Genomic DNA, 15,270 nt, shown 5'->3' with positions numbered 1-15,270 from the left:
TTTATTGAACTTCAGAGTTCTTTCTTTTTTAACAGTGCTCTGCTAGCAGAGACGACAGGTTCTGCAGAAGTTTACAGACATAAACATTGAGTCATTTGTAGATTGAGTCTTTTTTCCCTTGTTCAGAGTTTCTTAAGGACAAATGCATTTTAAGACATGATACACAGCTGAAAGGGTTTTCATCATGGCTCTTATTTTGATTCATGCCTGTTGATTAGTGATGTTTCTACCAGTATTTTTGTAGTTTGTATATTAATGAAGTAAATGCAATGCAAATGAAGATTCATGTAATTAAGTGTGCATTTATTTGCATGTTAGAAATGTAGCTCTTGAATACTGTTAAAAACTACTCATGACTGGGATCAGTTTAGAATTTCCGTGACTCTTAAATTTTGTCCAGATAAATTTCCCCTAAGCAAATGGTTACAGTTTGGGTTTTTGACCCCAACTTTGGTGAGAGACATGTATTCCATGTACAGTCTAGGGCTGTAACGATACACTCTACACACGATACTGCGATTCACGATACTGGCTTCACGATACGATTTTTTCCAGATTTTTTAAACACAACTAAATTAAAGACCAATTATGACAAAGTTTCCTTTTATTAGTTCTCTTTATTAAATAAAATAAAATACTGTATTTGCGCTTATCTTTTATTCATCTAAATAAATATTTCCCTTTTTGTGTAAAAAAAACTGAAATGAAATAAATCCCACATTAAATAAATAAATGAATAATACAAAAAAAGAAAGTATCTTCACATAAATAAATGTGGCTGGAAAATTCTGAACCTGGCAACCCTGTGGTGACGTCAACCAGGCGAGGTGAATAGCGCCAGTGCCCTCTGCTGTTTAAAGTGAATATCGATTCATCATACATGTAAACCGATTTGAATCGTTACACATTTTTACATCAATTTTTAACTGTCCTGTGGTGCATCGTTACATTCCTAGTGCAGTCATACCAGCCCTGTTTATATGGCCACAGAGAAGTCACCACATGTTAAATGCAGATATGATATGATAAATAATTATGATATGATAAAATTGTAATGGCCAGTCGACTAGGATCTAGGTATCTCCAAAACAGCAAGGGGTGCTCAAAGGCAGCTGGGATGAATACCTACTGGTAACAGTAACAGTAGTTGGGCGGCCAAGACTCAAAGGCTGCTTCAAGACACAAAGGCTATTGTGTCTGGTATGTAGCAACAGACGATCTACTGTGATCTACTCTGAAATTGCAGATCATTTTAATCCTGGTGACCCAGTTATTTTATGTATGGAGCTGTGTAGTCGCCGGCCAGACAAAGTGTCCATGCTAACATTTTCTGCATTTCTGCTAACACCTTTCCACTGTTGAAAGCACCTAAAATAGAAGGTCGACTGGTCTGACCAATTCTGTTAATATATTGGCTCAACCGTGTACATGTTTCCTACAAGTGTTTTTAATTTTGACTTGGCTTTACCCTGTCCTAGACATGTCCTGTTCATTTAATGATTTATTTATAATAATTAACCAAATGTAAGCAAATTATATAAACGAATAGCTTCTTTAATTATATGTACACTGTGTTTGTGGGTCTACTGGTTTAAGCATGCTGTAATCACTATAATTGTCCTAAATTGCTCCGTAGCTGATGATCAACTGGACGACAACTGCGAATTACTGCTCTGCCATGATGTCTATTAGGGTCCATGTTGTATGCCCATCTTGTTACTTTATTTATTCCACCCCCCACCACCCCACAAGGCAAACGAAGCATATTTGAGAAAAAGATCCAGTTGCATACAGGTCTAATTCACATCAGTGTCTGTCCTCAGCTGCCTCAACATTAAATCAACCCTAAAACACCCCACAATTAGGGGATAAGATCTGCAGCACAGAGTAAATCCAGAGAACAAAGTAATGTCTGGAGTATTTAGTGCACTGAAGTAGAAGAATGTGGCTGCTGGCGGTAAAACAGGTATGAACGTGCAGCTCGGTTAATGTGAGTGGAAATATGCAGGATGTCAGTGTTCAGTGGGTTACACACAGTTCCTTTACCAGCTCTACGCTGACTGAGGGTCACAAGTTTTGGAAGAGAATTTAAGGCTGTGGGGGCAGAGTCCAGGAAACTATTGTGTAGTAATAGTCTCGTTCCCACTGCGGGGTCGAGCAGTTACCATGGCCATGTCGTGCCTTTCCACATGAATGGTTATGGTCTCTTCCCATCTGTGTTGCTGCTAAAAAAGCGAATAGGCAGCAAAAAACTACAGTGACCAGGGTCTACTGAAGTGGCCAGTACTAGTCCTGTTTCTGTGTTTGACTTCCTTCAAAAGGGAAAAGTTTGAACTCAGAATTTTTAGGCTAACAACCTCACACTAAAAAAACAACAACATAGATGCCTCAGTGCCTCGTTCTTCTCTGTCTGGGCAGTGACACCCTTTGAAGAAATGCTGTTAAAGTAAAAAGGTTTACATACATTTGTGGTTATAATAATATATGCATCCTAAACTCTTTAGGGTCTTTATGGTTTGTTGTGGGATTTTGATTAGATTTGTGCCATGGCCTCATTCATTGTTATTATTACAAATGTCACAGCTGGTGACTTCTCTGTGCCCACATATATGGGGCTGGGCTAGTTTGACTGTTCCCTTTACTAAGAACGTGAAACAGTCGTCTTTAGCCATTTTCAGGAATCACTTTTGTGCTGCAGTGAGATGCTGCTTAACTTGCCGCTGCATTTCTGTGAGCGTAATCCATGGTGCAGCTTTGCCGCTCAGTTTTTAGTGCTTGCAGCTGTGCTAGCGGTGCTAGTTTGCGCCTACCTATTGAAAGCACCACCACCCAGACATTGTTTATAAAAGGAGAGAAACTGACTCACTGTTTTACAAGATCCCAAGATCCTGAACTGTGTAAAATCAGAATCAGAATCAGGTGTTATTTTTTAAGTATGCTCACATATACAAGGAATTTGACTTTGGTTACATGGATGCTTGCAATGCATGAAAAATACAATAAAGACAATCTTATCACACACAACTCTCTCTCTCTCTCTCTCTAAAACACACATTCACATATTCATACCTGAATGTGCAATTCACATGGGTTAAAAGGTGCAGTGTTTTTGTGCAATATAGAATATATAGGAATATAGAAAAATATATAAATAGGAAATATGGCTGAAACGATTCCTCGAGAAACTCGAGTAATTCGATTACTAAAAATCATCATTTAATCCATACAACTATATACAGCTCACGGTGTTTCAAACGGACGACTTTTACTTTTGCACGTGTTCACGCTGTGGTTAGGTTAATATTAGGGCTGTCGAAGTTAACGCGATAATAACGCATTAACGCAATCTCAATTTAACGCGATTAAAAAAAATAATGCCGTTAACGCAAATTCTAGTTCATGTTGAGACTTGACTGGTACTACAAACGTTTTAATGTCGGACTTGCCACCGTTTTTCATTTGCGGTTTGTTAACATAATGTAACCGAGCGTCGTAGTGATGTACTTGCTTAATAAATAAATAAATACACGCTATATTCACAAGTTGTCGGGAGCAGAACACTTTTATTAACTCCTTCTGTTACGGTAAAGAATACCGGACAGCTCAGTCAAGCACGTTTTCCATGAACTATGGAAGCCCCAAAGGGTCAAAACACACTCACTTCGTGTAGAAATGTCCATCAAACCATTTGGATAGTATTACTGCCTAGTATGTGAGTGAATAAAACTCCCTTACAGTTTTCTCTTGTCCCAGCAGTTTTTAACATCAGTACATTTAGCATAAAATGTGTTCACCATTTTAATTGTAACATTTCACTTAAAAATCCTTGTTTTCTATAACATTTACACAGATTTTTTTAAATGCGATTAATCGCGACTAACTATATGAAATTCTGAGATTAATTGCGATTAAAATTTTTAATCGTTTGACAGCCCTAGTTAATATGCTTACTTTTTTTCTACTTTTCTGCAACCACCACAGGCTTTTTTGTAGGCCTAGACAAACACAAGCGTACACGCACACAAACGCCAAATCTACCTCATCTAGGAGATACAATCCTGACAGAACTTTTTTGCCACAAAGCCTAGAAATGCCACAAAGCCTCCCAATAAAACATTAAAGGTTGCGCAGCTGTTCACCAGAGCTGAGATCTCGAATACATCATATCAAATCTCGGCTCTGCCTGCCGGCTGAGGATGAGTGGCCACATGAACAACGATTGGCCTGTTGTTCTGTTGAACAACGATTGACTCTCTCTCAGACTAGTGCGATTACGACCTCTGCTGGCTGGTTGGTGGTCCTGCACGGAGATGGGGAAGGAGTGCGGTAGAGGGTGTGGCTCTCCATACACAGTGCTGTACTGCACTGCACTCGTGAAGTGTAGGTGACAGGATGTTCGATTGCTGTGCATGTGTCGGAGGGGGTGTGGAGCAGCCTCGTCCTCCCCAATCAGGAGCAGGGACCAGCATTAGTGAGAGGATGATTGATGGGCAGAAACTGGATGCGCTAAAGTGGGAGAAAAAGGGGGGGGGGAGAGAGTTCATGTTATGCGTGAGCTGTAGCTGAAACCTTTAGTTCTAAAAGTTGCACAAATTAGAGGCAATGTTTATGTATTATTGTTTATTATTATTTATGCCTTAGTTTCAGGTTGCCAGTATACATTTTAAGTAATTTGAATTTGATTTCATTTTGATTTATTTGTTTTTGCATTTCAAAAATGTATAACTCTAAACTGTACAAGGAATAAAAATGTGCAGTTCGTTTTAAGAGACATGCCTTATTTTATCTTATGTATTTTTGCTCTTTATTGAAGCAAAAGTATTTCTTATTCGATTACTCGATTAATCATTGGAATAATCGGACGAACAGCCTTAATAGGAAATGAGTGAATATGAAAGACCAATGTTTTCAGTGTTGTAGGTCATTATATAAATTAAATGGGTAATTTGTAATTTAATTCCACCTTTAATTTGAATTATGGCATTGTGGGGAAATACAACATGGTGGCTAGTGAACTGTGAAACGTTGAGACTGGATCTGAACTGTACATAGCATTCCTTATCCTGGAATCACTTGTTGTGGCTTTGTAGCTCTTTAATAAGATTTGATGTGCCCTTTGACTGAAGCGATAGAGTTTCATGAACCCTCGTCCTCTTCATGAACCCCCGTCCTCCTTTTCTCATTTCTCATTTTCTCACGGCTCCAAGCGACGACACTGCAGATCGTTCTTTTACACTAAAATGCATTTTATTCAAAACTGCATTGTGTATTCTTTTGAAGCTTGCCACTTAGTGACACAAGGCTTCACACAAGACTTAAAAGAATGTCTGTGGGAATTTGTGCCTATTTATTCAAAAGAGCATTTGTATGGCTGGGCACTGATGTTGAACAAAAAAGGCTTAATGTTCCAGTTCATTCCAAAGCTGTCCAGTGGGGCTGAGGTCAGGATTCTTTTCTTTATTTAATTAATTGATTACACCTGTTAGCAAATGTAAATTAAAATAATAAAAGGGTGTCCCAATACTACACCAAGAAAATCCCCCGCTCTCTGCACCTCAATGCTTACCTGAAGTTTTTAGCTGATCACATGGACAAACAGCCACAAACCCATTATGATTTTGAGCTTACTCGATTGTGAACAATGTGACCTGTTTTCCAGCAGCATTTTTATGGTAGACCCTTTGTTTTGTGGTTTATGGATTCGATCTGACCATCTGAACAAATTGAACCTCAGCTTAAGGTGACAGTTGGGTTTATTTTCCAAAATGGCAATATAAGACCAATGTTTCATATAATTTTTGAATGCATGTTACAGATATGGATTTGACTATTGTGTTGTACTGGTCATGACATATTTCTGTCTCTCGGCTTAGATGACACCATGTATTAAAAGAGGAAATGGGCACTTGGTGATAAATGCTGTGCACCCAAATGGTTATGTCCTACTAAGCATGATTAGCTAACCATATTACGGAAATGTGAAGGCTGTGCTTCATTAGAACCGAGTCTGGGCATTGCCCAAAAGTGATCATTCTTCATAAGAACAGTAAGACAGTCACGATATATGAAACAAGAGAGCGGAAAGTAAACATGTAGTAGCAGCTGGTGAGGGCACAAGTTTCGTGACACATTCAAAATGTTTCATTTTGTGCCGCTCAGGTGGCGCAGCGGTAAAATACGCTAGCACACCAGAGCTGGGATTTCGAATACATCGTATCGAATCTCAGCTCTGCCATCTGGCTGGGCTGGGCGGCTATATGAACAACGTTTGGCTGTTGTTCATACAGGGTTAGGGAGCCAGATAGGGACCTCATAACAGTTACGACCTCTGCCGGCCGGTTAATGGCATCTGCACAAAGTAGAGGAATAATGCTGAGCAGGGTGTGGCTCTCCGTGCACAGGGCTGATTCGCATATGAACTCGGCTGGTGCAGGTGAAAAAAATGCAGTCGGCTACTGCTCACGTGTCGGAGGGAGCATGTGTCAGTTCGCTCTCCTCAAGTCGGCACCGGGGGTCAGCACCAGTAGAGAGGAAGCATAACGCAACTGGATAAAAATTGGACACGCTAAAAAATCGGGAGAAAATGCATAAAAAATGTTTCATTCTTAATTAAGTAAGCTTAGGCTTATTTTATGGTAGTTTGTTTCTTTTTCTTGCAGCTTACTGGGGTAGGAAAATGTGTCTCTGATGGACATGATGGACTAATAAAAATACAATTTAAAATAAATGAAAATAATAATAAAATGAAAAACAAAGCTTCACGGCTGCCTTAAAGGTGATTCATTTAGTTAAATAAGTTAATAGCTTGTAGGGGAACAATTAGCAAACAAACCCAAGACAAAGAAATGAAGCAAAGCTTGTCTACTGTTTAATGTATCTTACACAGCCTTTTCTCAAACCAGTGGCTCTGACCCAAATCACACATTACTGTACTAAGTATTATGGCTGTACAGTCACACTGCTGAGTACTAATTTGTCAGAACATTCAGTACAGTGTGATCTGCCCTGGAATGCTGCATTTGCTTCAGATGTGCTGAATGTCTTAGCCTGAAGAATTCACCCACACTCATTCATACATTTCTGTAAAACAGTCACGGCATAGGTGGGTGGAGTTCTCACGTGCTCTTAGTTCAGAGAATTTTTCTACAAAGTGCCTTTCTTGCCGTACAGAAGCATCAGAAGCCTGTTGCATGGAAGCATAAAGCAGCCCTAAGTGTTTCAACAAAAAAAATGCATTTGAAATGCTTACTGACTGTACTCTGAACATTTGGCTGCTTGAATAGAATATTAAATAAGTTCCTAACAACATTAGTATTAGCATAGCATTATCAGAAGATAAGCAGAGTTCAACATTTATAGTAAGACATAATGCAAAATATGCAATATTATTCGAATAATTAAAAAAAAAGCACAGATCCACATGTGTAGAGATGCATTTAAGATTTTTATATTTAGAGTAAGCATTAGAGCTGACATTTCGAACTCGTCTGTTCAAAACTCAGCTCTGCCATTCTGCTGGGCAGGGTGCCTACACAAACAGCGATTGGCTATTGTTCATACAGGGTGGGAAAGTGGATAGGGACCTCATAACTGATGCAATTACGACCTCTGCTGGATAACTGATGGCACCTGCACTGAGTCGAGGGATGTGTGATTAGGGTGTGGCTCCCTGTGCAAAAAGCTGATCCGCATATGAACTCGCCTCATGCAGGTGAAAAGATGCAGTCGGTTACTGCACACGTGTCGGAGGGGGCGTGTGTCAGTCTCGCTCTCCTCAGTCAGAAGTGGAGATCAGCATGAGTAGAGAGGATGCATAAAGAATTGGTACAGACATAACAGAACTGGCGCATGGGCACTAAGACTGGGTGAGGATGACTCAAAAGCCTGCAGAAATGTTGGGCATTTGACTAATAAGGCATTCTTAAGAATTGAAAAATCTAAGTTGAACTTATCGTCTAGTTCTTACAGTCTAGTAATTTGATATGCCATAAAAAAAAAAAAAAACATTATTTTTGGACACTCCACCGGTGAGCGAACACAAGTGTTTTTCTCTAATATCATATGGATGAAATCAATAAGTGTTATGTAGCTATCAGGTTTTTGTAAACTGAAGAACTTTTCCATGTAAAAAAATGATACTGGACAGAGACCTGCTGCATGCTGCATAAATATTCATCAATATTAGATTGAATAAGCAGTGAATAGACAATGTTATGTATAAATGTTTTAAAGTTTTAATTATTGTGCAAAACACATTTTGACTTCTCTGTTCAATAAAAGCATGGGAATAACATAACAACATCTGCTGGGCACCTTAGATCATTCATTTGGTGGCCCAAAATTTCCATAACATCATTACATTGTGACATCGCCTCCAAATTCTTTACTAGATATTCTACCGCTGATGATTTTTTTCCTGAGAAACTCATTTTGTAGCATCATCTCTACTAATAATTGTTGGTACAGCCCTATGGTACAAAGTACATGGAACAGTGGACTCCTTTACAAGAAATAATATTTCAAACGGTCCCCTCATGTTAAGCAAAAGTTTGTCTGGATGGAAAGATTTAACCAAGGAGCCATCAAAACCAGGAACACAAATAATTAGAAGCTGCTGGAAGTGTCACTCTCCACAGGAAATCGAGTTATATACTGATATGGGGTTAGATGCTGCTGTCCAAGACAGAAGTGCCTGCTGATAACATGGACAAGAGGAGGAGAATTATATTGTTTGATTGGCCTTTAGATATATTAAGAATATGTGGATTCTTCTTAAAAACGTCTCTGCCAGCAACACATACAGTGTATCACAAAAGTGAGTACACCCCTCACATTTCTGCAAATATTTCATTATATCTTTTCATGGGACAACACTATAGACATGAAACTTGGATATAACTTAGAGTAGTCAGTGTACAGCTTGTATAGCAGTGTAGATTTACTGTCTTCTGAAAATAACTCAACACACAGCCATTAATGTCTAAATAGCTGGCAACATAAGTGAGTACACCCCACAGTGAACATGTCCAAACTGTACAAGTGACACTGTTCTTGTAGGTTGCAATCAGCAGTTTAACAGATAAGATTTGGTTTAAAAGGATTATTCACCAAAGTTTTAGTCTTCGTAAGCAAGGATGGGTCATGGTTTACCAGTTTTTGCCAAACTTTGTGAGAGAAATGTCCGTCAGTACAAAGTGCAAAGAATTTAGGTCTTTCACTATCTACAGTTCATAATATATTGAAATGATTTAGAGAGTCAGAGGAAATCTCTGTGCATAAAAGCCAAGGGCAGAAACCACTGCTGAATGTGCTAGATCATCAAGCCCTCAGGTGATAGATATATTGTTTGAGAAACTGTCATGCTACCAAGATGGACATTGCCACATGGGCACTGGAGTACTTTTGTTGTCATCCAAGAATAAGCTTAGGTAGACTCACACAGCTAATCAGCTAATGTTGACTACAATAAACTTTAGTTGACAAATAGTGTTCCTGTTCAGACTTGTATTGTGAAAATCTTGTGGATGTACACATAACCTTTGTGTAATGCTGAGGAGATAATGATATCCACAGACTCAAAGCTGGGTCATAAATTACATCCTACACTGTTGAGGAGTAGGCTTATTTAGTCCTTACTAGGGATGTAACGATACACTGTACTCACAATGCGATGAGATTCACGATACTGATTCAACAAAATGAAATTGAAGACAAATTATGGCAAAGTTTCCTTTTATTATTTCTCTTTAAAAGAATTCAATAAAATAAAATACTGTATTTGTGCTTATCTTGTATTTATCTAAATAATAAATGTCCTTTTATTTCTGAGGTAGGTACAAGCTATGCAAAACAATGCTGCTGTGTAAAAAAACTGAAATGAACTTTTTAAAACAAATCCCACATTAAATAAATAAATGAATAACACAAATAAAGAAAGTATCCTTACATAAATAAATTTGGCTGGTAAATTCCGAACCTGGCAACCCTGTAGTGACGTCAACCAGGCGAGGTGAATAGCGCCAGTGCCCTCTGCTGTTTAAAGTGTATATCGATTCATTATACATGTAAACCAATTTGAATCATTACACATGTGAATCGATTTTTAACTGTCTTGTGGTGCATTGTTACATCCCTAGTCCTTACTATTTTGATGACTATTTTATAAGTGACTTGGAGGTTGGTATGCTGCCCTCAGAAAAAACTTCAACAGAAGGGACGTTAACCTTCAGAAAAGTTTTTCCATCAGTTGCTTGTGATAGATTTTTTGAATATTTAAGTATGGGGATTTATGCATCAATGCTATATTATACGGTATAGGTGTTCAAAGTCCACCCAAAATTTAACTAAAAATTGTTTTATGTTCTTTCTTACAGGAATGTTTACCCTCACGGAAGTTGCCTCTTTGAACGACATCCAGCCAACCTATCGAATCCTAAAACCATGGTGGGACGTGTTTATGGATTACCTGGGCATTGTGATGCTCATGGTAGCGATATTTGCTGGGACAATGCAGTTAACCAAAGACCAAGTTGTTTGCTTGCCTGTTTTGGATTCCTGGAAAGAGACTGCAACCACACAGAGGCCAGACACAGCTTCTGGCCTCAGGACAGAAGGAAACCGGGTGACATTAGCAGCTGCTCATTTGGCAAGCAAAGACCAGCCTGACACGGTGGTGCAACAACTGCAGTTCTCTCATCCAGCTGAGCCAACCGGGGTGAAAACCAACATGGACTTTCAGCAGTATGTCTTTGTCAACCAAATGTGCTACCATATTGCCCTTCCATGGTATTCTAAGTACTTTCCCTATCTTGCTCTTATTCACACCATCATCCTGATGGTCAGCAGCAACTTTTGGTTCAAGTATCCAAAGACAAGCTCAAAAATTGAGCACTTTGTGTCCATTTTGGGGAAGTGCTTTGAGTCCCCTTGGACCACTAAGGCGTTGTCTGAGACTGCATGCGAAGACTCAGAAGAGAATAAACAAAGAATGACGGGTGCCCCTTCGTTACCAAAGCACATATCCACCAGCAGTGAGGAAGGAAGTCCAAACCAGTCCACACCAATGATTGCGAAAACCAGTATTAAATTTTCTACAGAAAAGCCTGTAATTGAAGTTCCAAGCATGACCATTCTGGATAAGAAGGATGGTGAACAAGCCAAGGCGCTTTTCGAGAAAGTTCGGAAGTTTCGCATACATGTCGAGGACAGTGACTTGATCTATAAACTCTATGTTGCTCAAACCATAATAAAGACAGTTAAATTTATTTTGATCTTATGTTACACAACAACGTTTGTTGCCTCCATTGATTTCGAACATGATTGTTATCCACCTGTTAAGCATTTAACAGGCTATACCAAATTCCAGTGCACACATAATATGGCATTCATGTTAAAGAAGCTGCTCATAAGCTACATCGCTCTCATTTGCGTTTATGGCCTGGTATGTATTCACACACTGTTCTGGCTATTCCGGCGCTCTCTGAAAGAGTACTCGTTCGAGAAAGTGCGAGAAGAGAGCAGCTTTAGCGACATACCAGATGTAAAGAATGACTTTGCATTCCTCTTGCACATGGTCGATCAGTACGACCAGCTGTACTCCAAGCGCTTTGGCGTCTTTCTTTCTGAGGTCAGCGAGAACAAACTGCGAGAAATTAGCTTAAATCATGAATGGACGTTTGAGAAACTGCGCCAGCATGTCAGTAGGAATCCACAGGATAAGCAGGAGCTTCATTTGTTCATGCTGTCTGGTGTTCCCGATGCAGTCTTTGACCTCACTGATTTGGAGATACTAAAGCTCGAATTAATCCCGGAAGCCAGAATAACGGCAAAGATCTCACAGATGATCAACCTTCAGGAGCTGCATTTGTATCACTGCCCTGCTAAAGTTGTGCAGACGGGGTTCAGTTTTCTTCGAGACCACCTACGGTGCCTTCATGTCAAGTTTACTGATGTCGCAGAGATACCCCCTTGGGTTTACCTGTTGAAGAATTTAAGGGAACTCTACTTGGTTGGGAACCTAAACTCTGAAAACAATAAAATGATTGGTTTGGAATCCTTGAGGGACTTGAGGCATCTGAAAGTCCTACATTTAAAGAGCAACCTCACCAAGATCCCGACAAACATAACAGACCTTGCCCCCCATTTGGCTAAACTTGTGGTTCATAATGATGGTACTAAACTTTTGGTACTGAATAGTCTGAAAAAGATGGTTAACCTTGCAGATCTTGAGTTGATTAACTGTGAACTGGAAAGAATTCCACACGCCATCTTCAGCTTGACCAATCTACAGGAACTGGACCTGAAATCCAATAACATTCGCACCATTGAGGAGGTCATTAGCTTTCAGCACCTAAAACGGCTTACCTGCCTCAAACTCTGGCACAACAAGATCATTACCATTCCACAATCCATAAGCCAAGTAAAGAACCTTGAGTCCCTTTACCTTTCACACAACAAGCTTGAGACTTTGCCCGTCCCCTTGTTCGGTTTGCTCAAACTTAGATATTTGGACGTTAGTCACAACTCTGTTGTGACAATTCCTCTGGAAATAGGATTCCTGCAGAACCTCCAGCACTTTGCAATCACAGGAAACAAAGTGGAGATGGTGCCCAAGCAACTTTTTAAATGCACAAAGCTGCGTACACTGTGTTTGGGCCATAATTGTGTCTCTTCTCTGCCAGAGAAAATTGGCCAGCTGGTCCAGCTGACACATCTGGAGTTGAAGGGAAACTGTCTGGACCGGCTCCCGACCCAACTCGGTCAGTGCCGACTTCTGCGTCGAAGTGGACTTGTGGTGGAGGACCATCTCTTTGACGCCTTGCCGATTGAAGTTAAAGAGAGTATTAATCAGGAAAGCAATGTTACTTATGCTAATGGAATGTAAGAGTAAAGTATGGGTCTTACGTGTCCCTTTAATTAACATTCTCCCCAAGATCTTAGCTACTTCTCTAATGGTGTACTCTCAATGTTGTTGTTGCCAGTTCCCACTTACTAGCTTCATCTCCCAGACACTGCCCCAGATGGGTAAAGACTAGCTCTGCTTTCTTCGAGATGTATTAGCCAGTTATATTTCCAAAATGTAGTACAAATATTATTAGACAGATCAAGTCATTGTGGGACGGCTTTACTGCTACCTTTTTCCATACATTGTTTTGATCAACAGAGGAGGCAGGAATGCAGTCAGTTATGCTCTCTTGGACTGCTCACTTACACTAATAGGTTGTCAGTTTACTCATAGCTGTACCCACCAACTACATTTACATTATGGCATTTAGCAGACGCTTGTAACCAAAGTGACTTCCAAGTAAGACTTGCTTCCACTACAGTGCAAGTGAGTAAGGATAAGTGGCCTTGCTTAGGGGACCGAATGTGGCAACTTGGCTGTGGTTGGGCTTGAAACAGCCAAAGTATAGATCTGACATGGTAGAGTTAGTTTGACCTTTTTGATAACCTGTCAAGCCAGCAAGCCAGTTTCATATTTTTGCGCTAGAGTTTATACAGCATTATTGGGCAGATTAACATGCTTGAAGAAAGGCACTAAATGCCCCTCTGTATACATTGCTTTGAATAGTAGAGGAAGCACAAATGCTATCCTGCTTAACCAGAGTCTGATTTCTTCCACTCCTGGACAAGAATTGTTTAGGGATTGTCTGGTTTAGGTTTTTGGGAGTCAAATGTACTGTTAAGACACGTTTATAAACTACCAATAGATAAAGTATGAATGAATTGATTTTCTACTTAGTGGCTCAAGGCTGCTGTACCTACAAGAAGGGTGGGTACTGTCAGAGGCTGCTGTGATTTAAAATGGACTGAATGCCGAATGCACCAATAATGGACGGCGCAACACCTGTGGTTCATCATTTATTTATTTTGATTGTAACTTTAAAGTTTCATACTGATCAGTCACAGTGGGCCTGGCACAATTTGAAAACTCTTGACCAGGGCATGAATACAACTCGGACAGGGTGGTTGTCTACCAAGACACACTTACATGTTCACTCACCAATTTAACACAGCTGAGCCACTGTGCTGTACAATGGGTGCAGATTTGAGCAATAAGTTCAGACTGGCTGGCACAGTGGTACAACAGTTAGGGTTGGTGCAGCAAAGCTTTAGGGATTTAATCCTCATGTGTTTTGCACTGGTTAGTCTGGTCTTTGCACGTCCTGAAAACATGGTTTGTAGGTGGACAGGCTCTTCTAATTTACGCCTAGGTGTATGTAAGTGAATGTGTTATGGACTGGCACCCTTTCCATAGTGTTTTCCTTACTTCTGCCCAGTGTTTCTTGAGATAGATTTCAAGGCAAGGATAATCATGATAAATCGGTCACTAAAGATAAATGGAGGGATCTTCAAAAAGCTTCTGCACAGGGTGGAAGGAGTAGTAGTTGGTTGTGTCTGAGAGGCACACAAAAGAGAGAGCTTAAAGTCCGCCAGCACCATCTGATCACCCTTTTTGGACCACTCAAAGAAGCTTTACACTGAAAGAAGATGCTGGGGAAAAATGCATCAGAAGGTGATTATGTAGAACAGTGATGTAATTTGTTTTTAAATTCTTAATAGAGTTTTTTTAAATGGCGGAAACTTTTTGAAGAACCCTCGTAAAAAAATAATGGAAAATGGACTCAAATTACCGGATGTTCCTGTGAAGTTAGGCGCAGGTCAGTGACATTAGATATTAGGTTCTGTTTTAGATTTTAGATTCTGTTTATTAAAAAACACAGTGTTTGATTTGTGACATTGATGTCCTTGAACAATCCAAGTACATCATACGTGTAAGACTGTAGTACACCATTTGATTTGTTTGTACCAAGAGGACATATTTTTCGTACTACTGCTATGGATTTTTAACTAGTGTGAGATGAGGCTAAACTTTGTTGTTTTGAATGAATATACACTATATTGCCAAAAGTATTCACTCATCTGCCTTCACACGCATATGAACTTGAGTGACTCCCATTCTTAATCCATAGGGTTTAATATGATGACGGCCCACCCTTTGCAGCTGTAACAGCTTCAACTCTTTTGGGAAGGCTTTGTTTAGGTGTGTTTATGGGTATTATTGACCATTTGTGAGATCAGGGCGAGAAGGCCTGGCTCGCAGTCTCTTCTCTAATTCATCCCAAAGGTGTTCTGTTGGGTTGAGGTCAGGACTCTGTGCAGGCCAGTCAAGTTCTTCCACACCGAACTCGCTCATCCACGTCTTTATGAACCTTGCTTTGTGCTTTGGTGCGCAGTCATGTTGGAACAGAAAGGGGCCATCCCCAAACT

At 39.9% G+C, this 15,270-nt stretch overlaps 1 protein-coding gene across 2 annotated transcripts in view; it reads left to right on the top strand.

Moving 5' to 3' along the window:
• Window positions 1–12,930, top strand: part of lrrc8db (leucine rich repeat containing 8 VRAC subunit Db) — a 43,097-nt gene extending 30,167 nt beyond the window's left edge. For both annotated transcript variants that reach the window (XM_062996540.1, XM_062996539.1), the window contains one exon: window positions 10,374–12,930. In XM_062996540.1, the coding sequence (XP_062852610.1) occupies window positions 10,376–12,883 (2,508 nt within the window). In that variant the 5' untranslated portion in view covers window positions 10,374–10,375 and the 3' untranslated portion in view covers window positions 12,884–12,930. The remainder of the gene's footprint in view (window positions 1–10,373) is intronic.
• The last annotated feature ends 2,340 nt before the right edge of the window (window positions 12,931–15,270 follow it).

This window comes from Trichomycterus rosablanca, chromosome 6 (assembly GCF_030014385.1).
Source record: "Trichomycterus rosablanca isolate fTriRos1 chromosome 6, fTriRos1.hap1, whole genome shotgun sequence".
In the NCBI taxonomy this organism is placed as follows: domain Eukaryota; kingdom Metazoa; phylum Chordata; class Actinopteri; order Siluriformes; family Trichomycteridae; genus Trichomycterus; species Trichomycterus rosablanca.
This window is presented reverse-complemented; position numbering and strand designations above follow the sequence as displayed.